Raw genomic sequence first — 25,726 nt, 5'->3', positions numbered from 1 at the left:
AAGCGAGAGAAATAAATATTAAATTAATCCAGGAGAAGAATTATATAAATTTGGAATATTTGAAACAAAACAAAAATATACGAACATTATGATGAAATAGAAATATGTCAGATAAGTAATGAAAAACAAATCATATTAGATTTAATAACAGAAGAATCATACAACAAACTATTATATTCAGATATACATTAATACATTTTAGGACTCTTAATGATAGCTTTAATAAGATTACACGTAAAAAGGATTAGGAACAAAAATTTTATTAAGTTTAGTTGACACAAGACAAATTCAAAATATGACTAAAGCAACAATAGAATCCATGGAAGTGGATTTTTAAATATTGATAATCCGTAAAATCATATATATGACCCCAAATTTTTTAGTACCACTTGAAACATTTTATAAACATATAAAATTAATAATAAATTCAAAAGGATATACCATGACTTCAAACAAAGAAAATTTAATAATAACAAAAACATTCATAGGACAATTAACAAATAGTTGTAGAATCAACTATATTTTAACAACTAAAAAAGCAAAATTATTATTAGAAAATCAAGGATTAAAAGGAATAGAAGGAAAAACCTATCCATCAGAAATATTAGAAGAAAGTGAATGGAATATTCAACCAATACAAATTCCAACAACATCAACCAGACCAAGTAATGCAGAATTTTATGAAAATATTGATGGAAGTACAAGTATAAGAATGATAAATAATAAAAGTATAAAAATTGAAGAAATTCAAGAATAAAATGGAGTTAATATCTGAAACAGATCCAGAGATAATTGACCAACAATTAGAACCATTAAGGAAATATATAGGTTATTTACCTACAAATTTAGCAGACCAAATAAAACACAGAAAAGCTTTATGGTTATTATGGGTCAAAGAATATGTAATAATGAAAGAATTTTATAAAATAAGCTCAGAAACATTAATGGAAATAGCAACAGCAAAATATGATGAATATGGAAACTGGAAATGGAATATAGAATATATACCCAGAAAAGAATTATATCCATTAGAACATCAACAAAGAATAATTAAAATAAAGAAATGGAAAGAATTTCTAGTAGAACAATTTAGATCAATTGAAAGCTGTTATATATGAAAGGATTAATAGATTCAACAGATATAAATTTAATTGATGATTTAATAAATAACTCAATTAAATATACAATAAAAGAAAACAGAAACTTAAAAGAAGAATTAAAAGCAAAACAATGTATGTGGTTAAAAGGAGTTAAAAGATATATAACTCTAAGAGATCAAATCAACCATCAAGCAGAATCATTAATAGAAGTAAAATTCAAATCAAAAGAAAAAGATGAAAATGGAAAATCTATATGGAAACCTACACAAATAAAATATAAAGAATTTCATCAAGATGAATATTTGAAAGAACAAAATAGATTATGGAATTACAGATCAAAATTAAAAAATGAATATGATTCTATAAATATTTGTTATGAGTAAAACAAAATGAATAAACAAACTTACAATCTAGATATAAATCCAAAATATCTATTAGAACAATATAATCAAATTGAAAATTTTGAAAAATGTGAACATAAATTTGAACCATTTAAAATAAATTATAAAACAAAATGTGATAAATGTTATAAATTTCATATAACAAAACATAGAGTAACATGTTCAAACTGTGAGTTATCACTATGTAGAAAATGTGTCTCAGATTTATATGATTTTACTTTTGAAGAAAAAGAAATAGAAAGATCAAGTATTAAATTTAGTCAAGATAAAGAAATAATTAATCAATTATTAAAAAGGATTAAAAATCTTGAAGAAGAAATAGAAAATCTAAAAGAACAACTAAAAAACAAAAAAGAACAAAATAAGGGAAAAGGTATAATCATTCAAGAAATTGAAGAATTAACAGGAAATATTATAACATGACTAAGAAGAAAGTAAATAACGAAAATACATTAGAATTAGAAAAAATGATTAAAGACTTAAAAGAATTTAAAGATAAAATAATCTTTAAGTATCCAATAACACATTCAAGAAGTAAAATAGTAGATTCTCTACAAAACAACATAGACTTAATTACTAAAAGAAAAAGAAGACTCAATGGAGAAAAATAATGAGATAAAAAGAGATTACCAATGTCTCGAGAGGATTACAAAAAAATAGAAAAAAGAAATAAAAAGAAATCCAAGATAATATAAAGCAAAGGGAAATTAATGAATATTTAAAACAACAAGAAATAATACATTATTCATCTTTACAAAAAGAATTTAATTTTTGTTCATCTCCTTCCCTAAATTTAGGACTAGAAACATCACAACCAACTGAATCTCCTTTATTCCTATCTCTTTGGGAAAAATGTAATTCAAATATTACCCCATAGTTTGTCCATTTGCATTGGAGAAAAACTGCTGATCGCAAAGCCGCAGGTTCATTTTGCGTTTTCTTTAATTGTGGGAACTATGTAACCCGGCCCTAAAAAGGAAATAAACAAACAAAAGGTTTGTTCATCTCGAATAAAAAGAGTCTGGCTACAAAAACAATGAGGTCCATATGCGCCCTTTTTATGGTGAAAACTCGGCTATCTTTATGCTCCCAACACATGCAAAAAGCATGAAACTCTATTTAGCTGACAAGTTTATTTTTTGCAGATATGGCAGGAAAAAATTTCTATAACCAATCTTCTTCCTTTGAACCTCAATTGAACCTCCCAATCTTTCCTTTGAACTCTACTATGAAATTTAGAACACAAGCAAACCTCAATCTTCCTCAACAAATAATTCTTGACAACCTTTTGGCCAATAAACACGACCCAAAAACTCTTATCTCCTTGTTTCATTCCCTAGCAAAATATTTTCATCAGACAAATGAAAAAGCCCAAACTCCACCTCATCTGCCCTTACCAGAATTATCAAGTATAAAGTTTTCTTTGAAACCTCAAACACTTGACTACATGGTAGAGCAAGAAAAGAAAATTAAAATATTAGAAGCGAAATGTCCAACAAAATGAAGAAATCATTCGATCAAAGCTCAACTCCAACAAATTACAAAAGAAGTCGAAGAAATGAAGACGAGCTTCTTATCAAGAAAGAAAACAAAGAACGTAGAAGTTTGAACTGCTCCTCGCAATCCAATAGCGAAGTTAAACAGACTCATTTTTCAAGAAAGTAATGGCAACTCAAGATAACCAATTCATCTCGTAACAAGAAATACCGAGGCAACTTGCAAAAGAAGAAATTCTCCTGCAGGATTTGCGATCAGCAGAAATGTTCTCGAGAAATAGCCCACAAAGATTCTGGATGCCAATGTGAAGAAGGATTCACTGCAGTTAAATGTTCCTTAGACATGTCCCAATGGCATGATCAAGAAATCAATGGTGTTCAAATAAAAGCTATCAACCTCTTCAAACATGGATACCGATGCGTATCAATGCTTACAAGTCCGAGAGCAAGCAAGTTTCCAATCGAATACCGGCAATGATACATCTTCTACACAAATTCTTCAAAGCTCTTGGATCACATATTGACGGGTATGTCAATTTAGAACTAAACTCAATCCCTCCTTGCTATGATGAAGGTTATCCTGATGAAGCAAGGCATCATATCAAGATTACTCTCCTTCGCCATCATAAACCTGAACAAGAGAGGATAAATCCTATTCGACTGGAAGACATGATCATTCCAGGAGATATCAAAAGACAAATGAAGCTATGGCGAGCATGTGCAATCTCCATCGATTGAAGAGAACTTGCTCCACAATCAGTCGACAACCAAAGATGTCAAATGGTGCTCGGAAACAAAGATCATGAAGGTATATGTTGACCAGTACATGTTCCCTATGTACTGTCCTTTTTCAAGTCTTATCTCACAAATGCCAGCTACCGAATCTCACATGAAGCAAGTCCGTTCATGGGCAAGAGAATATCGTTTTGGAGATTATTCAAGACTAAGCATTCCTGCAGATATTTTAATGATACCAAGTCCAACTGACTCTCCTGAAGGACTAGAAGACATTGTTGAAGAAAACTTAGCCAACATGATGGAAGGCTAGGAAATCTCTGCTAAGAAGGTCTCCAACATCTTTTGGTGAACTAAAGCAGTGTTGTTTATTTTTATTATGTAAAAGAGTCGGTGTTTATTTTTTTTAGTGTGTAAAATAGGTTTTAGCATCTAGCAACAAAAGAGTCTTACATCGCTGAAGAGCATGCTTGTACTTAATGGGTTTGGTAATTGTCATGTTAGCTACATGACAATTAGGTATGTGTCTTGTCTGTAATAGTGTCCAACCATGGTTAAGTTAGCTAACCATGAGTTTAGTTGCTTAAGGGTTAAGTCTCTTGGAGCCTATATAAGGCCCCTTAGTTTGTAAGGAGTGGATATACTTACCCACATCCTAAATCCACTATCCCTAGAAACTCTCCATTACTCTCATCCCTTCCTTTGTATCTACCCATCCTAATATTATGCAATAAAGAAGTCCTTTATTTTTGAATACATCTCTTGTCTCTTGTCTCTCTTGCTTATAGCTCTCATGCTCTCTTCTCCCTAACTCTTTCCAGTAGCTTCCGTGACTAATCTACTTCACCCTCGGATGAACCCCGAGTAAGTTGAATGCAAGCATCCCCAACATCCACGTCCCCTAGGAGCAGAGCGCTAGGATCTAGACCATATGAGTCGGTGTTTGTTTTTTTTAGTGTGTAAAAATAGGTCAATCTAGCAAGAGGTAGTTTTATCGTTGAAGAGCATGCTTGTACTTAATGGGTTTGTAATTGTCATGTTAGCTACATGACAATTAGGTATGTGTCTTGTCTGTAATAGTGTCCAACCATGGTTAAGTTAGCTAACCATGAGTTTAGTTGCTTAAGGGTTAAGTCTCTTGGAGCCTATATAAGGCACCCTTGGGTTGTAAGGGAGAGGATCCTAAATCCACTATCCCTAGAAACTCTCCATTACTCTCATCCCTTCCTTTGTATCTACCCATCCTAATATTATGCAATAAAGAAGTCCTTTATTTTTGAATACATCTCTTGTCTCTTGTCTCTCTTGCTTATAGCTCTCATGCTCTCTTCTCCCTAACTCTTTCCGTAAGACATAGTTCCCACAATTAAAGAAAACGCAAATGAACCTGCTGGCTTTGCAGTCACAGTTTTCTCCAATGTAAATGGACAAATTTGAATTACATTTTTCCCAAAAAGATAGGAATAACGGAGATTCAGTTGGTTGCGATGTTTCTAGTCTACTAGTTTTTCAGCATGGTCTGAGCCTTCATTGTCTTTCTTTTATTATCAAGGCAGGGACTTGCCTCACTGGATCATGAAGCCTTTTTTGAAAGTTGGGTTATCTATATAGTCTTTTTCTTGTTTGTCTTTTGTTTTTCTGTTCTTCTGTCTTTAGTTTGAGTTGTATTCTCCTTCTTGTTTTTCTTGAATAAATAGCCTGGGGTTCCTTTAAAAATAAAATAAAATAACCCAAGTGACACCCTTACCAACCAGCAACTAAACTATCAGACCCCTACAAATATGAAGATTATAAGACAAGGTTATCGCTGCCACTTTAATGCTTCACTTCAGATTTGCACTGCAGCAACCCTGAAATCAAAACTTTGAAATGCACACAAATGACCATGCAATGTGCTTGATCATATTTGATATCTGCAATTTAGCTAATTTAAGGGCAAAGTTAACATAACGAATAAGCATTGAAGTCTAATAGCATTTCTGGAATCTGCCATAACTCTGGGCTAGTCTGCAGACTCCTACTTGAAGTAGAACTTGAACAGTGAAATAACAAAAACAATGATCTACTAAAAAGATTCAACAACATCAATTATCCTGTCATGCGTCATAAAATCAAGTTTGGGCAAGCAATCAACAAAATACTACTGCTCAGACAAAACTGGTTCAATATAACTCTCAGACAATATCATCTGATCCATGGGCATAAATAACCTTGATTGTTATTGTATGAAGAAAAAGATTATTGTTCTATTGTTGAACAATAGTCAATGTTTCAGACAAGAACGTAAAGATAAAAATGGTAAATAGAATGTGAACTAACATGGCCTTAGGGGAGCATCTGAGGTTCTGCAAATTGTGGAAGCCCAGAGACACCCCTCCACTTTTCCTATGTTTCCTTTTTCCAAGTGGAACCATGAAAAAATGGTTATAAATTTTCATAAAGGAAAGACACCACCGCTATAAATCAAGCTTCCATGATATGAATGATTAGTTGCGAGAACCACCATACTGCAACCAGCATGAACCCCTGAGAGCTTTCTTGCTTAGGCTATTACTACTCCAATCTCCAGGAACTAAATGATGGCCGAATGGTTACTGGTCCCAGCATTATAATCAGATAAAATATTGATTTCTTCTTGGGCATTATCAAGAACTGCCCTGCTCACTATAGCAAACAAATACTAAGGATTTGACTATCTGCATCAAGCATTGTTACAGTAGTTCTCTGACATTAGCCAAGTACCATATGCCAAAGCAGCATCACCAGTTTCTTTTGTTTCAATTTCAGTCTTGCAGCCTAATTCTTGAGACTTGTGTTCATGTAAATCTTCATGGAAACAGAACTGTGCAGATAAACCATTCAAGTGGGAGGAGGCGTCCAATCCAGAACCTCCATTACCATAGTAATCAGAACTGCAAGAAAAGCTCGCTTCATCTGAATCTTTTCTAGGAGTTTCATCCTTGCTCAGTGGCTTTTTGTAAAGAGGCATGGGCAGAAAACTTCCTGTGATTGACAAATCAGACTTGGCAAAGGTAACACTGCTATTTTCAGGAAATGACTTCCTGCTTAAGTCACATACATGAAAACCTTGACCTGATTGTTTTTCTTCTGTTTCCAGATTAATGTCAGCCAGTTCCTCACAGGACTTCTCAAGTTGGTTTCTCACTTTATTGTCCAAGGGATGAGCTACTCCCACATTAACATCACCATTTAAGCAAGAAGAAACCAAATCAGGCTCCCTAATGTAGTCAGCTTTGCCAGGATGACCATTGCAAACTACATCTTCTATCAAAATTTTGTCCTTATCAAGTGGCTTCTCATGAGATGCAGTCAATGAAACTTTTGAAATGCAAGGCAAATCCAATCTGGAAATAGTACCATTATCAATTACAGATAGTGACGGCAAACCAATGCAATCATCATGTGTGCTTTGCTGTGTCATGTTGATCACTGAATCTTGTTGGGAGCAATCAGTAACCTTGTGGGCAACTGCAGTTCTGGAATTTCCCACTTTTACTCCACTCTCAGGAACTTTTGAATTCCTTTTGTTAACCTTATCAAGAAAACCATTAGCAAACATTGGCTTCGGTTTTCTGCTTGAACCATTCTCCACATGAGAGAGCAAGGTTTTGGCTTTCTGTGGCTGCATCTTTGAAATTTGGCAGCAAAATGCCTACCTCTGTCTGCACTCTTTCGGGGATCGAATCATATGAAAGTTGCTGAACTGGGACTGATGTAAAGCTGCAAGTGCTAGAAGTTTTAGCCATTTCAGGGATAATATTTTGGCTACAAAATGAGCTATCTGATGTAGATTTCTCCAAGATGTCAATTGACCCATTGTACTTCTTGTGGCAGGCAGCATCTGTGATACCACAGTGTTCTTGGAATTCCATGGCTTGAAAAGAGGTAAAAGGAACTTTTACTGATGAAACAGAATCAGACTGTATGAACTTGAAATGTAAGGCATCTTTCTTCTCTTCAAGATTTTCTAACCCTGACCAACTCAGATTTGAATAGTCAATTTGAAGATTTGGTGTATCTTCATGCACCAACTGTTTGTGGTCCTCGATAGAAACATGCAAATCTGAGCTCTCAAGCTCATCAACCTTTGTTGTATTAACTTCTAATCCTGATAACCTTGAAATAAGATTGTCAGTACTAATAGCTGTCATATCTTTATTAACCGACTGATTGTTGTCCTTGATTTGAACATTCACAACCACACCCTCCAGCTCTTCTACTTCTCCGTTATCAATTTTGCCAGGCAATACAGTCTCAGATCCAGCATCACCTAACATTGAAGCATGACAAGTTATCGCATGGGATGGCATGCAAGGTTGTGAACCAATATCAGTAAGTTCGTGAACATCATCAGTTCCATTGCAGGTACTTGAAGACATAGGATCCACTTCAGTTAAATTCCTTTTCATTGGCTCTTCCAATGGCTTAGCAAAAGGCTCTGGACGAACATTTTTCCTGGACCATAAAAGCATATGAGGTAACAATATTCCTAGCAACCACAAATATTGAGAAAATATAGCATTATCTAAAATGGCAAAAAAGATCTGCCAGAAGATATGTTCAGTAAGAAGACTCAAGTTTTTACCAACCAATAGATGGTGTCAGTATAATGTAAGACTGAGTGTAAGCGCTACAAAGAAATCAAGCACCTGCATGCATAAATAGCTACAGGAAAAGTAAAAGCAACTACCACCAAGAGAAATTCAAAGGCAAAAACCTATACATGTATAAGCACTATTCCCTTAAATATTAACCTTAACTATAGTACAGTTAACAAGACTACATTGTGTCAGATGACTTTAAACACTACAAAGAAATCAAGCACCTATGTCCATAAAGACTCACTCAAAAGAAAAAGCATTTTCTAGGAGAAAATGAAACAGAGAAATATATACAGATAAAAGCTTTTCACCATTGAGTATAATACCTTCAGATGCCAGGATATAATCTACCTGATGTCTGTTGGAAACTTGCAAAAACCAAACAAAACATTACCTTCTATATAAAAGCATATAAGCACCCTGAGAAAGTACTTCATCCACATCAACATTCATAACCTGAGAGACTATTGTAGTTAGACGTAAAGATCAACCATTTACAAGTTGAAACAACAACAAACTGTTGCTTACCTTGCAATCATCAATTCTATACCAGCGTCCACAATAACCTTTTGTATAGCAAATGTAATGGCCAAAAAATGAAGCGTTTAGCATGTCAACATGGACAACAACAGCATAGAGTGTATAAACATCTGTACCATCCCGGTTCCCACTCATACATGGAGTCAGATCTAAGTTCTCCGGAAATGCAACTCTTTTGTTTAGCTTCCCAAATCTACCACTCTGGAGAAGCATGGAGAATTATCTCAGAATAGAATGCAGCAATGTAAAGAACAAAAAAGATGCTCATGATTTGTAGCTCTTACTTGAAACCGCTTAAGAGTAATAGTCAGGACATTTGGAGCCCGATGTACAGTAAGTCTCTTGCACGCTTTAACATAATCATTGCACCTGGTTAAGGCAGCCAATCACAGAAGTTCCAATTATGAGATAAAAGTCGTTGTCATTTAAACAAGTGTATGAACATATGAGCAGTCAGACGCGCATAAGCAAAAACAAACAAAAAAATTAACAAAAAAAATTAGAATTAAAATTAAAGAAGAAGAAGAAGAAATAAATAAAACAATGCTCATACTAATAATTCTATCAAGTAACACATAAATTTAATAGAAAAAAATTAACAAGAACCAACAAGAAACCTTGGCTTTGAGCTAATATCCACCATTTTCAGTCTTGAGAATAAGTCGCAAAATGCTTTCACAGGCCATAATGCTGTTAGTAAACATAGCATATTCTGGAGCTCCCAAGTCAGGCAAAGTATAAAGAATGTAGGCCAAGTATGGTTTTCACCCAACGCTATTAAGTCTAGAAAGGAAGCGTTTATCAGTATTGACATTGTTAAAACATATACATCTTTTCAATGGGACTGTCCATCAAAGATTATTCAAATCTATATATATCAAGATGAATCATTTCCTATGTCTAAAATTCCTCTAAAAGAATCTTGGAAATTCAACCTGCTTTCATCTCATTACAAAGCAGTAGCTTCCTCTACAGATGACATGGGCCATTTTTTCTGTGTCGGATTAATCTTTCCCCACAATAATGATATTTTGTGATCCTTCACAGTTCCATAAGCCAATATTATCTGCTATTAACATCCATAGAATATTTGGACAAGCAACTAAAAGGAAGCCTCCATTATCCTTACAAAACTTTTCGTAATTAAGATTTCTGATTGTATGTAACCATAGATACGTAATGCATTTCTGATAATAACAGATTTTAAGTGTTTCACATAATCCAAGCTTGTGCTATCATCAATTTCATGGTTCCACCTTGTAAAAAGGTGTTAACTCCCCCTGTTATTGAAGAATGAGTCCTTTGTTTCAGAGCAGCCAAGACCTTTACCAAAGCATATCTGAAATGTAAACTGAAAATCTGTGCCAATTTCCATTCTCAACTGTTTAAAAACACTAATTCACCACACATTCCTACTTGCTGGAGCAATTCAAGAATAGCCAATACTTGCAGAATGAGAAATGCTTACCCATCACATTTATACTTGTTATCACCATCAAGCCACTCTTCAGCAGTAAACTGATCTAGGCATTCTTCCAAATACTCAGCATCACCTTGGATCTCAACGGTTAAATCCATCATATTCTCATAGCGGTTTGAGATCTTATTGCATTTTGTACAGATCACCTGAAACAGATTACAGTTAATACTTGTCAAGGAATTTACTTTTTATGAATTGACAAGAAAAGATAATAAAACTTTATCCAGCTTATATTTAATCATTAGATGACTAGAATGCATAGAATATTCAGAAGACTATCATAAAAGTGAACTAAAATGGTATCCTCTAGATTGGAAGCACATAGGACATAGATTAAAAAGGGAAAGCTTAGAGATTTTTTAAACAAATTCACAACTATGTACCAGTATTCGGAAAGCAGCATACAGTATTCATAACTAAAATATCTAAAATTTGTCAAGGACCACAATAGTTGTATAATGTTATTAATTAGAAAGATTAAGGAAATGGTGGCATGAAAGCATGGTACACAATGTAATTTAGAGGAAAAGTATTTAAATTTGAGCATGATAAATTATATTACTAAATTTCAGATAGCAATTATTTTATTGCCTTACAATTGAACAACAATTGAACATAAATTGATTTACAAATTATCTAAAGATATTTCTACAAGGTTTAGAAATAATGAAATATATATAAAAAAAAATACTTGATGGAGTTAAATTCCAAATTTAGTTCACTAAACAGAATGTGTTTCATTAAGCTTCATAAGTTTTTTTTTTTCAGTTAAATAGGTAAAGCTGTGTATATGGTTGCTGACCACATAATATGTGTACACTCTGCAAACGCAGGTTGCATATACCATGTAAATAGCCATGTGACTACCTCTGCCATGCGCAATCACTTAGCATTCTAAAAAACTGATTAGCCCCATTAATAATCACTCATCCATATGAATTTCTACCAAATCCATAACCTTACTATTAAGATTGTACCTTTACAAGTGTAACATACACTTAAACTAGTTGTGATATACTTATCTTGACACAGGGAAAAAATATACACCAATTCAATTTGAAATTTTTTAGTTCTTTATATTGAATCATCATTAGTAATAGTGTTTCTAAAAACTCTATATTTGATTTATGCAAATTAGAGACAGATCAATATTCACCACTAGAAACAAAGAGCTGCCACAGATAAATTTGTTATATGACAGCTAGTGCTTAGGAAAAGCAGCTCAAAACTGAATGCAACAACCTAAGCATCCATGTCAACCTCCATTTGGCCATGCCGTTAATAATTCACGGGCACTTGCTAGATTTAAAAACAAACCTTCTAAGCAGTATAGACACAACTCTAAACCTCAATTCATTCACAAAACTTTCTCAGATCAATGTTGCAGAAGTTTAACTGCTTTAGATATATTTTAGGGCTAGGAGTTGCCAAGCAGGAAGCATAGTACATGATTGTTGCAAGGCCACTATTTCCATCTCAACCTTTCATTGTCACTGATGTTGCTAGCTTCATTCAACAAGCAAATGAGAGCAGATGATAATGATAAGCTGTTAGATTTTTAGATTTGCAAAGTGGGCCTTACTAAATGGTTGGGCTATGATAATTCAAATGAAGGCCAATGTACCAAAAACCTCAAGGTTATTGATGTGACCCCACTAGAACTATATAAGCCCATTACAGTTTTAGTATTTATCCGATGTGGAACTATTATCTCACTCCATCATTCCAACATCCCCCTCAAGTTCAATTGGTTACATGTTCAGTTGCAACTTGCCATTTTTTGTCTTGGACTTGTACTTCAAGCTTTTAGAACCTCAAAGGCCCTTTTTTCTGCATGGGCTTGTGCTCCTCTTACATAGCTTGAGCATCAAAGGCCCTATCTTTTTTTTATTAGCATGAGAAAGGGGTTTTTTTTTACTAGTCCTTGGATCTTTTTCTTATGTTGCTAAGCTTAATGGGCTATGATAACTTGTTAAATTTTTAGATTTGTAAAGTGGGCCTTCCTAAATAATTGGGTTATGATAATTCAAATTGTTAGCTGGCAATCATAGCTGTCTTTCTATTCTAGTATTTACCTAGATTGAGGATTGATTGATTGATGATTGATTAATAATTGATTCATTGGCTAACTTGTAGCTATTTCATATTACTAGACATTCTTATTAGGACTGTTGTATACATGTATATATCTATATATCTAAAGGTGTAATTGATATATTGAGAAATATACAACTTACTTTTCTCCACTATTTTGCTCGTCTTCTGTTGGAACTACCATAAAGTTTAATGGCAGAAATTATGCCCTTTGGTCTCAAGCGTTTCGTACCTTTCTTGGTTCTCAAGGCCGTGATCATCATCTAGTTCAAACAATGGCAGACACTAAGGATTCCAAATATGCAGCCTGGCGTCAATTTGATTGTGCAGTGAAAACATGGCTGCTGAATTCCTTGGAACCTGAGATTGCTGCCTCCGTTGGATTGATATCCACTGCTAAGAAGATGTGAGACTATCAAAGAGATGTTCTCTAATGATGGTAATAATTCTCGTATTTTCTCCTTGTTTCAACAACTTGTTGATAATAAACAAGGTGAAAAATCCCTTCCTGAATTTTTTGCTGCATATAAAGGAATTATCAATGAATTCCGTGAATTGCAGCCCCTCTCCACAGATTTAGAAACTCAAAAACATCAATGGGAAAATCTCTTTGTTTGTGGATTTCTTATGAATCTGAATGACCAATATAATACTCTTAGAAGTCAATTACTTGGAGATAGCACTATGCCTACTCTTCAATCAGCTTTCTCTCGCTTGCAATTAGCCTCTTTAACTCTGTCATCTCCAGTTGTTACTCTTGAACATTTTGCTATGGTTGCACAAGGACGTGGGTACAATAATGGCAAGGGTAAAGGACGTGATAGACAATGTGATTTTTGTGGCCATCATATTGAAGAAGCATGTTGGGACAAACATGGTGAACCTAATTGGGCTCCTAAACGTACCAAAAGGCACAACACTCCAAAGGCAGCTGCTATTACTTTCACTTCTAATGAATCAGCTTCTTTAGTTGGACTTGAGAATGTTATTCAAATTTCTAAAGTGAAGTATGAACGGTTAATTCACTCACAACCTAATTATGTTGCCTTTCATACTACACAGATAGGTACCGCTGCACTTGCAACTCTCTCCAGTAATTCTTGGTTAATAGATTCAGGTGCATCAAATCATATGAATGGTAACTAGCGCCAATTTCATAATTTTACTACTTGTCAATCACTATCACCTATCACTATTGCTGATGGGTTTGTTTCTACCGTCTCTGGTTTTAGTACTGTTCATACCCCTTCTCTTACACTTAATCAAGTCTTACATGTTCCCAAATTATCATTCAAACTTCTTTCAGTGAATCAAATCACAAAAGCTTTAAATTGTTCTGTAACCTTCTTTCCTACTCATTGTATTTTTCAAGATCTACAGACGAATACATTGATTAGACACGGCTTTGAATCAGGAGGTGTTTACTATCTTAATTCTTTTGTTGTTCCTGTTGCTGGTAGAGTGTCTCCTTATGATTGCCATTGTCGTTTAGGTCATCCTAGTTTTTCTAAACTTAAAAAATTAGTACCTTTCGTCGAGTCTGTTTCTCTAAATAATTGTGATGCATGTCAGTTAGGAAAACATCACAGAGCGCCTTTTCCTTCTAAAGAGAGTCGGCGTTTACATTTTTTTGATCTAGTTCACTCCAATGTATGGGGTTCTTGTCGTTATCCTACCTTGTTTGTTTATAAGTATTTCATTACTTTTGTGGATGATTATTCTCATATGACTTGGATTTATTTGTTAAAAGACAAGTCTTTTGTTTTTGATATATTTCAAACATTTTATAATGAAATAAAGGCTCAATTTTCTACTAGTATTCGTGTTTTACAACTGATAATGCTTTGGAATATATGAAAACTGACTTCTCTCATTTTTGTTCTGCTAATGGCATTATTCACCAACCATCAAGTGCTCATACTCCACAAGAAAATCGCGTGGCAAAACGTAAAAATAGACATCTTCTCGATGTTGCCCATAATATTATGATTCAAATGAATGTACCCAAATATCTTTGGAGTGATGCAGTTCTCACTGTTGGATTTCTCATTAATCGAATGCCATCTTCTACTCTTGGAGGTGACATTCCTTTCAAATATCTTTTTCCAAATTCTCCATTATTTTCTTTAACTCCTCAAATTTTTGGGTGTCTGCTTCGTTCATTTAGGTAGTGTTTGGTGCCCTGGATATCCCAGGATAGGGATGGGATATCCAGGGCTACAGCCCCATCCGGGTGTTTGGTTTCCCGGATGAGGTTGGATGGGGATGGCCCCCATTCCTGAAAATGGGATGAGTGGAGTCCCTCTAAATTGGTGGGACGCCACTCATCCCATCATCTCATCCATTTCTCTCTCTCTTTCTCTCATCCATCTCCATCTATCTTAATATTTTAAACTAATTAAATTCAACTCAAAAAATAAGTTAAACAATAAATAAATATATTATTCATTAATAATCCATTAAAATAATTTAAGCTAAATAAATAAAATATATATCCATTAATTATCCGTTATTTAAAAAATCAAATACTTCATAAAATATTTAAATTTAAATAAATTAAAAAAACATCCATTAATTAAATTAAATTAAATTAAACAATTTAAAAATATTTTTTAATGATAATTTGAAAATACATTCTTAGTATTTAACCTTCTCGTTATTCATAATAGTTTCCGTTTCTTATGTTATTTGGTAATAATCCATTAATAATATTTCATGCTAAATAAATAAAAAAAATTATCTATTAATATCCGTTATTTAAATCAAATACTTACTTAAAAATGGATATCAAAAACTTTACATAGTCTTATCACTCTAACCAAACACCAAACAATCTTTATCCTTACTATTAAATCCCTCCAGCCAAACACTTAAACAATGATATTCCCATCCATGGATATTTCATCCATGGATATCTCCCATCCATGGAATATTATATCCCACTATCCAAACACTACCTTATTTGAAACTGGTATGGATAAGTTGTCTCCTAGAGCTGTCTGTTGTGTTTTCTTAGGGTATTCTCGAACTCAAAAAGGTTATAAGTGTTTGATCCAGTGTCAAAAAAAAAATATTTATTTCAGCTGATGTCACGTTTTTTGAGTCCGAATCATTTTTTAAAACTCTAAAGTCAAGAAATCAATTCATCTTCCTACCACGGTAACACCATCCCCCATAAACATTCCTCCTTAAAAACCTTTGAAATAATTTGCAAACTCCTCCTGTCTCACAGCCATCTCCTTCATTGCATTCTGCTGATAATCCTAATGATTTGCCAATAGCTCTCCGAAAAGGTAAACGTTATTGTACCCAGCATTCTATTCCTCCTGTTGTTACCTTTACTCACCTTGGTCATGTTTTTCATCGTTTAGCCTTATCACTGTCATCTATATCTATTCCTAAGAATTATCTAGAGGCTGTTCAGGATCCTTATTAGAAAATAGGCCATGAATGAGGAAATGTCCACTCTTCTCAACAGATACACATGGGACTTGGTACCTTTACTTGAAGGAGTTTCACCTGCTGCCTGTCGTTGGGTCTTTATTGTCAAATACAACCCTAATGGCTCTATTGACCGATATAAAGCCCGACTGGTTGCCAAAGGATACACACAAACACCAGGCATCGCCTTCTTTGAAACTAGGGCTGTGCACGGTCCAAAACTGGACCGGACCGGACCGGTTAAACGGTTTTTTTATTATTGGAACCGGACCGGACCAAATAACAGAGAAAACCGGACCGGTCCAAACCTTTTTGGACCGGTCCGGTCCGGTTTGGACCGTTTTGGACCAATTTGGTCCAATCCGGTTCGATCCCGGTTTTTATGAATTAAAATTAAATTAATAGAATGGTCATTTAATATATAGAGTTAAAAACAAACAATCAGCTTCATTAGCAATAGAAAATTTACATATATATATATAGAGAGAGAGAGTTTAAGGTAAAAATAACTAAACAGGGTAAACCGGTCCGGTCCGGTTTGGACCGCGGTTCCAAAACCTGGAACCGGACCGGACCGGTCTGGAACCGGTTTCAAAACCGGACCGGACCGGTTAATAATGAAACCGGTTGGAACCGGACCGGCGGTTCAAAAAAAACCGGTCCGGTCCGGTTTACGGTTTAACCGGTTTTTTTGAACAGCCCTATTTGAAACTTTCTCTCCTGTTGCTTGATTGAATTCTATTCGTGTGCTCAAATCTATTGCAATCAATCATGATTGGCCACTGTATCAACTAGATGTCAAGAATGTGTTTCTTTATGGAGACTTAAATGAGGAAGTTTATATGGAGCAACCACCTGGCTTTGTTGCTTAGGGGGAGACTCACTTAGTATGTAAGCTCAACAAAGCTATTTATGGATTAAAGCCAAGCCCTAGAGCTTGGTTTGATAAATTCAATCAAGTTGTTTTTGCAGCAGGACTCGAGCGAAGTCAAGTTGATCATTCGGTATTTGTGAAACACAGTTTATCAAGGATTGTAGTACTTATTGTTTATGTTGATGATATACTCTTGTCAGGAAATGATGTAAATGGCATTGAAGCAGTCAAGAAGCACCTGCAGCAACAATTTGTTACCAAAGATCTTGGTCAGTTAAGATACTTTCTTGATATTGAAGTTGCCCGTGGTAAAGAAGGTGTAGTACTGTCTCAACGGAAGTATGCAACTGATCTATTACAAGAAGCATGTTTACTAGGTGCAAAACCATTGGATACTCCAATGGAACCTAATCTAAACTTGTGGAAGGAGGATGATGACTTTGCAGACTATGGACAATACAGAAGATTAGTTGGGAAGCTTATCTACTTAACAGTTACTAGACCGGACATTATGCATGCCGTGGGCTTGATTAGTCAATTTATGGATAAACCTAATAAGAGTCATTGGGAGATTGTTTGAAACATTCTGAGATATATAAAGAAATCTCCAGGAAAAAGGATTATGGTTCAGAAAGAACAAGCATGTGAAATTAGTTGGCTATTCTGATGCTAACTATGCTGGTGATAAGAGTGACAAAAAATCTACATCAGGTTATTGTACCTTTGTAGGTGGGAATCTAGTAACTTGGAAAAGTAAAAAGCAGACAGTTATATCAAGATCTAGTGCTGAAGCAGGATACCGTGCCATGGTTCACACCACATGTGAGCTGATTTGGTTGAAAGCTCTCCTTAAAGATTTTAATATCATTTATTCAGATCCTATTCCTATGTATTGTGATAATCAAGCTGCAATTCATATTGCAAGTAATCCTGTTTTTCATGAACGGACTAAACACATCAAAATCGATTGTCATTTTGTAAGAAATGCAATTACTGACAAGAAGATTTGCACTACTTTTACACCTTCAAGAGATCAAATTGCTGATATATTTACTAAAGCACTTAAGAAGGAAAACTTCCTCAAATTGAGTAACAAGCTGTGCATAATAGACATCTATGCTCCAGCTTGAGGGGGAGTGTTAGCTGTCAATCATAGCTGTCTTTCTATTCTAGTATTTACCTAGATTAAGGATTGATTGATTGATGATTGATTCATTGGCTAACTTATAGCTATTTCCATATTACTAAACATTCTTATTAGGACTGTTGTATACATATATATATATATAAAAGGTGTAATTGATATATTGAGAGATATACAATTTACTTTTCTCCACTATTTTGCTCGTCTACACAAATGTAAGCCAATGTACCAAAAACCTCAAGGTTATTGATGTGCCCCTACTTGAACTATATAAGCCCATTACACTTTTAATATTTATCCGATGAAGGACTATTAACTCACTCCATCACTCCATCATTCCAACATAAGGGCATAGCTTATGTCTTATGGGCATTGGATCATAAGGTGGTTAAGCACAATATAATGTGTAGGATGCTAATTAACACTTCTACATATGCAAACCTAGACCTGTCAAAACGGGCCGGCGGGGCGGGCAGGCCCGCGGGCTACCAAAGCCCGCCATTTGGCGGGGCGGGGCGGGCCGGCCCGCCATTTGGTGGGTTGGCAAAATGCCAACCCGACCCAACCCACCTCGGGTTGGCGGGTTGGGCGGGCCGGCCCACTAAAAATATAAAATATTTAAAAATTATATATTTTATATATTGATTATTTTTTTTAACAAACCAAAAGATATTTATTAAGGCACAAAACATAATACAAAACACATATTTCAAAAAATATTTTACATATGAGGTTATAATAAATCACACAACTAAAAATAATAAAACAAGTAAATAACAACATATCCAAGCAAGTAAACCAACTAACCCAACATTCAAAAATTTCCATCATAATTATTGTGTTATATAAAGCACCTAAAACATTTATCCTAATTTAATCTTTTTTTAAAAAAAAAAATTTTTAGTAAATTAAAGGGGCGGGCTAGCCCGCCCCGCCCATAACCCTAACCCAAAAGGGTTGACCCGTTTTGGCCCGCTTCTAAACGGGCCTACAAAAGGCCAACCCAACCCGCCAATTTTTGTTGGCGGGGCGGGCCGGCCCGACGGGTTAGGCCCGTTTTGACAGCTCTATGCAAACCCAAGGTAGAAAAGCTTGTGACACTTGCAAGAGTTCAAGAACTTCCTTTTCTTTCTTTTGCATCACAACTCCATTAATTTGCATTTTATCTTCAGCCCTTAAAACAATAGTTATGACCTTTTCATGGTTCAAGCATCATTAAAACTTATATTAAAGGTGAATCTTTGCTTTAGTCATAAGTTGATGTTCAGTCTGCTTTACTGGAATTAGTGCGCAATGTTGAAGAACCAACATAGAGATGGCTTCAATTTAATTACAGAAGTCCCAGTGATAGATGCAAAATGAAAGGCGGTTGGTCTTAAAAAGGTTAGCTTTCGTAACATCGAGCATTAGTGAAGACAAGTATGAGCCAATGAGGTGTGAGGAAAGAATAAGGCGAAGAAAGGTATTCTCGGGCTCACCACAAACCTCTGAGTATCTTGACTACAGGCTTGCTTTGGGCCATCTAAAAATTCAAGAAAGGAAACAACATTAATTGCTAAAAAGAAAAAGAGATATGTCACTAAGACATCTCTAGCCATGATCTGGATAATCAAAATTAGAACCATGTTATTGATGTCAACATGGTTAATGTAATTCAAATTGCTCCAAAAAAACACCTTCTACAGGTCAAAACTAGATCTTTGTCAACTAGATAAAATCTAGAACTTAGTAAATAATACATTAAAAGATGAAGCCTTTGCGGCATTCAATTATCGGTATGCTTGGCAGATAAACATTGTAATATAATCGAGCACATCGACATATAGCAGGAAGTGCCATTTTATTACAGAACATGTCATCAATTCTAACATTCTAAATATGCATATTAGACAGTCTATTTTATTATCAAAATATGATTTCTATCTTAGAATATTAGGAGGGTCTATATTTTATAGAAACAATCTCTCAGTTTCCTAATATAATTATTGGGAAAGAGTTTATGCATAGCCTATATAAGCACAAGTCTGATATTATACAGGGTGCAGAGGACCTTAGTGATATAGTTATGTTATTTGAATATATCATCTATTGTCTTATTCTCCTCCACTGTGTTCCTCCTCCACCCATAGCTCTATTTTTTTTCCCAGACCATTATGTCTTTGATTTGCTTGCTTTGGTTGAACAAAGAAATTTCCAAAACATTCACCAGCATATATTCTAAACTTGGACTGATTTTAACAGAACTAAAATTCAAGGAAGCAAATAAAATAGTACAATGAAGGCGTGCAATAACATAAAGATTAGCCAGCATGACATTCAATGAATGAGATGTCAATCTGAAATAATTGAAATGAGATAGCACACACAATCAATGATTACAAAGTGCTAGGCCCATTATCTGACCTGAGATAGTAGCTGACCAGCAAAGATATGTTGGATAAGAGTTGTCTCCTGGGAGCTCATATTCAAAGCCTTTTCACCTCCAAACTCATCCAGGCATATTGACTGCATCGTATCAATTGCAAATCTACAAAATACAAGTTAATTATTTGGAATATGAGCTATTTAGAAAATAAAGAAACCCAATTAGAAAACAAAAAATAAAGAATCCCAGAAAATTTAGCAAACTTCAAAGTATCTAAATTTCAAAGACATTGAAAGTACCTCATAAATTCATGAGCATCCTCCTGTCTTCCACATCCAAGGTTTCCACCAATATTAGGTAATCGAGATAGAATATTGAGGGGCGAGAATGGATGCAGGCTTTCACTAGCTCTTTGAATATGAATCTGAAGCTCGCACAGGAAGCACCAATCATCACGTTTCCTGATACCTGTGAAGATAACAATTGATGAGATTTAACAAAAATAGAACTCATCAGCCATGTAACCAAGAAAGAAAATTGTTGATTGTCTCATACATCCTCTACTGTGATCTTTCTCCAACAGATAGGCAGTGAGTGGTCGAGTGCATGCTAGACATTGCAGAACAACATTGGCAAAGCAACTACAAAGAAAATGAGCGAATTGGTCAAGCCTCAACTTCAGAAGAAAGAAATTTCAACTGGATACAAGATTGTTACAGAACTTTGACAATCATTACATGTATAATGAAACTAAAAAAGATTAGGATATGGAAACTAGCTTAAAAAAGCAAAAAAGAAAAAGAAAACCTGTTTCCACAGTTTAGAAGGCCACAAGGAGGAAATCCAGGCTTGTCCCAATCAAAAAGCTTCACAAATTCATCATATGGGAAGAGAATCTGCATTTTCGAAGATGGTGTAGTTAGCAATCCTTCAGCATGTACTGAACAGCATGTACTGAAAAGCAACAATCCCAACTGAGAAAGGTATTATCACTCACCTTTTTTGACTCTGGCAGCACCTGACAAGTTCCATGGGAAGGTACCAAAGATATTGAACTAACCCCAGATGATTTTCTTTTATGCATGCCACTAATCAGTGTAACATCATTTGATGATGTAATTTGCTTGCATTTTTGCTTATGATCTGCTCCCCAATGCTTGGCCTGGCACACTTGTGAACTGCAAAGTGGTATCTCAGACTTTTATGATGAATAAATACCTTATAAACATTTTATGACACACCTTCTAAATAAAAATCAGGCGAAGTATAAAAGCATCATATGATAGATACCACCAACATACAACAAAATGAACTAAAAGCAGCTCGACCAGAAAAAAAAGTCTGTTTTGGATATGTTTAGGCTCCAGATGCATGAAATTATAAGCAAAATATATTTCAATAAACTATTCCAGTAACACTGAAATAATATTTGATCAAAAGACATAAGAGTTGCATTTAGTCTAGTAAATAACTAGGTGTTTTCGCAAAAAAAGTCAAAAGGAGGATTGGAGGAGATATTTTTATTAAACAATCCTGATGCAGGATCCCTTTTCTCATAAACCAATAATATTATGTTACTGAAAAAATCTCTAAATTAGCCTGTACAATAAGTAGTGTGTTAGTTAAGTTGAAAGGAAGCATATATTATTGATCTAAATAATTCTCAAGTTTCCAGATATGGATCACACCATACAGGTTTTACTTTAAATTTCAAAAAATTCTCAAGTGTGACAATAGAGATCATGTTGAATTCAAATTCAAATTCAAATTTCATACTATGCCCATCAACTGCTACAGTTTGGCCCTAGTCATCATCAAGTATCAACCAAACATCACATCCCTCCACAAGCTTGGAGTTTGCTTCTATTGCTCCTACAGTATATTTGAGAACATATGCAATGAAATAAATTTGGGTATAGATACAAAAAAGTAATTGACTAGATTGAACTCAACAATTCAGATCATAAATGCCTTTAAGATATTCAATTTGATAAAATTTACCTATAAAGCTCTAGGTTGAAGTTGGAGGGAAATTTATTTAAAATGGTGGGAGGAAAAGGCCAATGCTAGAGCACATTTAATCCCACATTAGGTAGCACCCTTGTATGACACGATACTCATTAAACCTTCAATCAGCTATGGTGGGAATTGGGTAAATACCAATGCTGCTCTGATGAACCAGGTAGGCAGCTTGTATGATACATTATTTATTTGTTTGTTTTCCTGTCCAACAAAGCACATGTCCATTCCTGACACAATTTCCAAACATGGTGTGCCCATAACTACCAAAAGGGTACTCATTTGGCAAATAGTCATCACACCAAAGACTAGGGCACATAAATTGAGATAGCCCTTTGATGTTGTCTGCCTAGATTTATATAAGCTCAACTGCGTTTTCTTTTGTACCACACCATTCTACTTCTCTATTAGTTTGCCACTCAAAATCTTCTTAAGAGTATTACAAGATCAACAGCTTCAACATCATTCTTTCCAGTATGCTTGGTTAAGAGTCTTGAAAGGGTTTGACTGCCAAGGGATAATTTGAAACTTGCAACCAAAGTTTCTCTACTGTACTATTAGGCTTATTGCCAAATTGCACGCAAAAAACTGATAGATTTGTAGTCTCCTTTTTTTTTTACTGTATTTAGATTCAAAAGGCTTGGACGGTTAAATGTAGGGCTGTAAATGAACCAATGTGTTCGTTAAAAGCTCGAAGGCTCGGCTTGTGGCTCAGCTCGTTTATCAAAGCTCGTAAGGTAAATAAGCCGAGTTTGAACACCACCAAGCTCGGCTCATTAAGGTTCATGAACAACTCATTTATAGTATCATTAATAGCTCACTTACAAGAATCGTTAAAATGCTCATTTATAATATCATTAACAAGTTTATTTATAATAATCATTAATAGAATTGTTTATATATTATCAACAATCTCATTTATGTAAAGTATTTATAGAAACTTTTATAGCAATATTAACATCGTCATCTATGGGATCATTAATAATAATGTATTACAAAAATAATACATTAATTTTTAAGTATATATTTAAGAAAAATAAAATTAATTTATAATTTTTATTATAAAAAGGTTCAATATTAATTTTAAAGCAATATTTTTTTAATAATAATTATGATGATGTATTACTTATGAAAAAAATGACCGATCTTTATCAAGCAAACAAGTTAAACCTTAGGCCTTTACTATTTATAAAACTTGATGCAGGCTCGAGCTCGGTTAAAATAATGGTGAGCCGAGCTTGAACATGGCCAAGCTCCGCTTGGCCCATTTACACCCCTAAATTTGATGATTGTAACGAAAATTGTGTTTAAGATAATCTTAAATGCAATTTTTCATTACAATCATCAAATTCCACAATCACTATTTTCCCAGATCCAGAAGATCACTCCAGAATCATTCTATCATCAAAACTCATCCAACAATAACTTTAAAAAGCCAACCAAAATCAAGAACTTCATATTCATCTATATAGAGAAAAATAAGCTTAATGTTTCCCACACACATGACCAAAACCTAAAATCCATCTTTCCACCCCTCTCAATCATCATTCAAACCAATTTTATCCAGAGGAGTTACTCTTTTCAGGACAATTACAATATTCAGTATTGTTTCTCGCAAAGATCAAACTCCACTTCAATTTTTTTCTCATCAGCTTCTCATATCATCAAGTAAACCTATCAAAATCCAAAAGCATAACTACCATCGGTCAATCTCCATAAATACCAAAGAAATCGTAAGAAAACATACCAGTAAAGAACGCTCTTGCAGCGAGAGCATTTCTTCGTCCCTGGCTCCCCACACACCGCACAGGGTCCACCAGCAACGACCATGGGGCTGCAGCGGGTCTCCTCAGCGACGAAGGAGGCAGGATCGTCGCCGACGAAGAAGTAACGGGAAGCGGCACGTCGGAGAATGAAGAAAGCACCGGCGAACAGCAGCACCGCAGTGAAGAAGAAGCGGGACAGCGCCGGAAGGTCGAACAACGGCGAAGGGAGCATCTACGCCCCTAATAAGAGCACTTTTCTCTCATCCGAATCGAATCAATCTCCCAAAAGCCCTCCAATTCTATTTGTCTCCGAGATCGAGCTCCAATGCCCTTTCAGACAATTCGCCTCTTCTCCTCTCTTCATCCTTCTTGTATATATAATTATTTATTATTTACGTAAAAGAGATGTTTTTTCATTTAAATCCATATTTTACCTTTTAATTGCCACTCCAACCATGCTTGGGCTTTTGCAACCACATATATATATATACACCCAGAAAAAATTGAAATTAAATAAATTCTTCAAAATAAAAATTAATATAAGTGAACTTATAATAAGTTTTCTACTTTCATGGCAGCTAATTTTCGACATATTTAGGCTATATATAGATATATATATATATATATATTGAGAAAACCAGAAATTAGAAATACCATGAAATTTTATATCTTACAATTGAATTTATCTACAATTGACAGTAATTATTGGATTTGAATCTGTGTCAAACAACACATTTATTAAGAATTATTGAGAATAATTAAGCAAAATAATCTATATTATTAAGAATTATAGAGAATTGACGAGTGAGAATAATTTTCTTTTATTCCTTTCATAATGATTGAAATTAGAGTAACTACACTAAAGTCAAATGCAAAAATCCATCTTCCCCTTCAAATTATATATACATATATATATATAGCTATCACACTCTCATCTCTCCTGGAACTAGGTACTTGGCTCTGCTACCTTTCGCGCAGATGCCTTGCCAGGGAGCACACTTGGCTCACTCCACATACACTCAGTCCGAGCTTTTGTCTTGGACACGGATGCTTCGATACCTAAGTCAAGTTTTTTTTTCCAAGGAGTGCCATAGCTAAACAAAGATAAAAAGAATAAAACAAGGATTAAAAAGAAAGATGCAACAAGGAGCAAATTTCTTCAACCCAGCAAGGACGATCACGGCCCTGAGAGAAAAGGAAAAGCACTAGATTTAAACAACCAAAAGTGTGCAAGAGAATCCGCTAGAATGTTGGTATCACGATCAATGGTCTGCAATGTAGTGTTGGGGAAGTGCTTTAGAATGAGCTTGAGCTGGTGAATGCTTGAGCCAAAACGTTAAGCAGTAGTCTTCTGGTAGTTGTTCATCGTCTGGTAGACTCCGGGGCAATCACAATACATTTGGCTTGGGTTCCAGCGGTTGTTGGAGCAGTGGTTCAATGCTAAGATAATTGCTTCAATTTCAGCTTTGATAGGTGAATCAGTTAAGTATCCACAGGAACCTGCAAGTAAAATCTGATTATAGTTCGAAATAATAACAAACCCCAGACCACAGTCCTGAGTGGACAAATCCTAAGAAGCATCTGTATAGATTGTGATGGCATTTTGATAATTTCAGAGTTTAGAATACTCCCTTGACATGCTCCTAGAG

General features: G+C 34.8%; 1 protein-coding gene across 1 annotated transcript; it reads right to left on the bottom strand.

Annotated features, from left to right (window-relative positions):
* Positions 1 to 5,934: 5,934 nt before the first annotated feature.
* On the bottom strand, positions 5,935 to 24,418 carry LOC120278999 (ubiquitin carboxyl-terminal hydrolase 18-like). Its single transcript, XM_039285812.1, has 11 exons — positions 24,059 to 24,418; positions 21,290 to 21,470; positions 21,100 to 21,188; positions 20,848 to 20,933; positions 20,592 to 20,760; positions 20,331 to 20,454; positions 10,363 to 10,520; positions 9,179 to 9,263; positions 8,883 to 9,095; positions 8,749 to 8,810; positions 5,935 to 8,208 (listed from the first exon to the last, which is right to left on the bottom strand). The coding sequence occupies exons 1-11, from the start codon at positions 24,307 to 24,309 to the stop codon at positions 7,302 to 7,304; spliced, it is 2,325 nt and encodes a 774-aa protein (XP_039141746.1). The 5' UTR covers positions 24,310 to 24,418; the 3' UTR covers positions 5,935 to 7,301.
* Between the last annotated feature and the right edge of the window lie 1,308 nt (positions 24,419 to 25,726).

The sequence above is a fragment of the Dioscorea cayenensis genome, chromosome 16, assembly GCF_009730915.1.
Source record: "Dioscorea cayenensis subsp. rotundata cultivar TDr96_F1 chromosome 16, TDr96_F1_v2_PseudoChromosome.rev07_lg8_w22 25.fasta, whole genome shotgun sequence".
NCBI lineage: Eukaryota > Viridiplantae > Streptophyta > Magnoliopsida > Dioscoreales > Dioscoreaceae > Dioscorea > Dioscorea cayenensis.
Note: the sequence above shows the minus strand (reverse complement) of the source record. Positions and strands in the feature narration are given on the sequence as shown.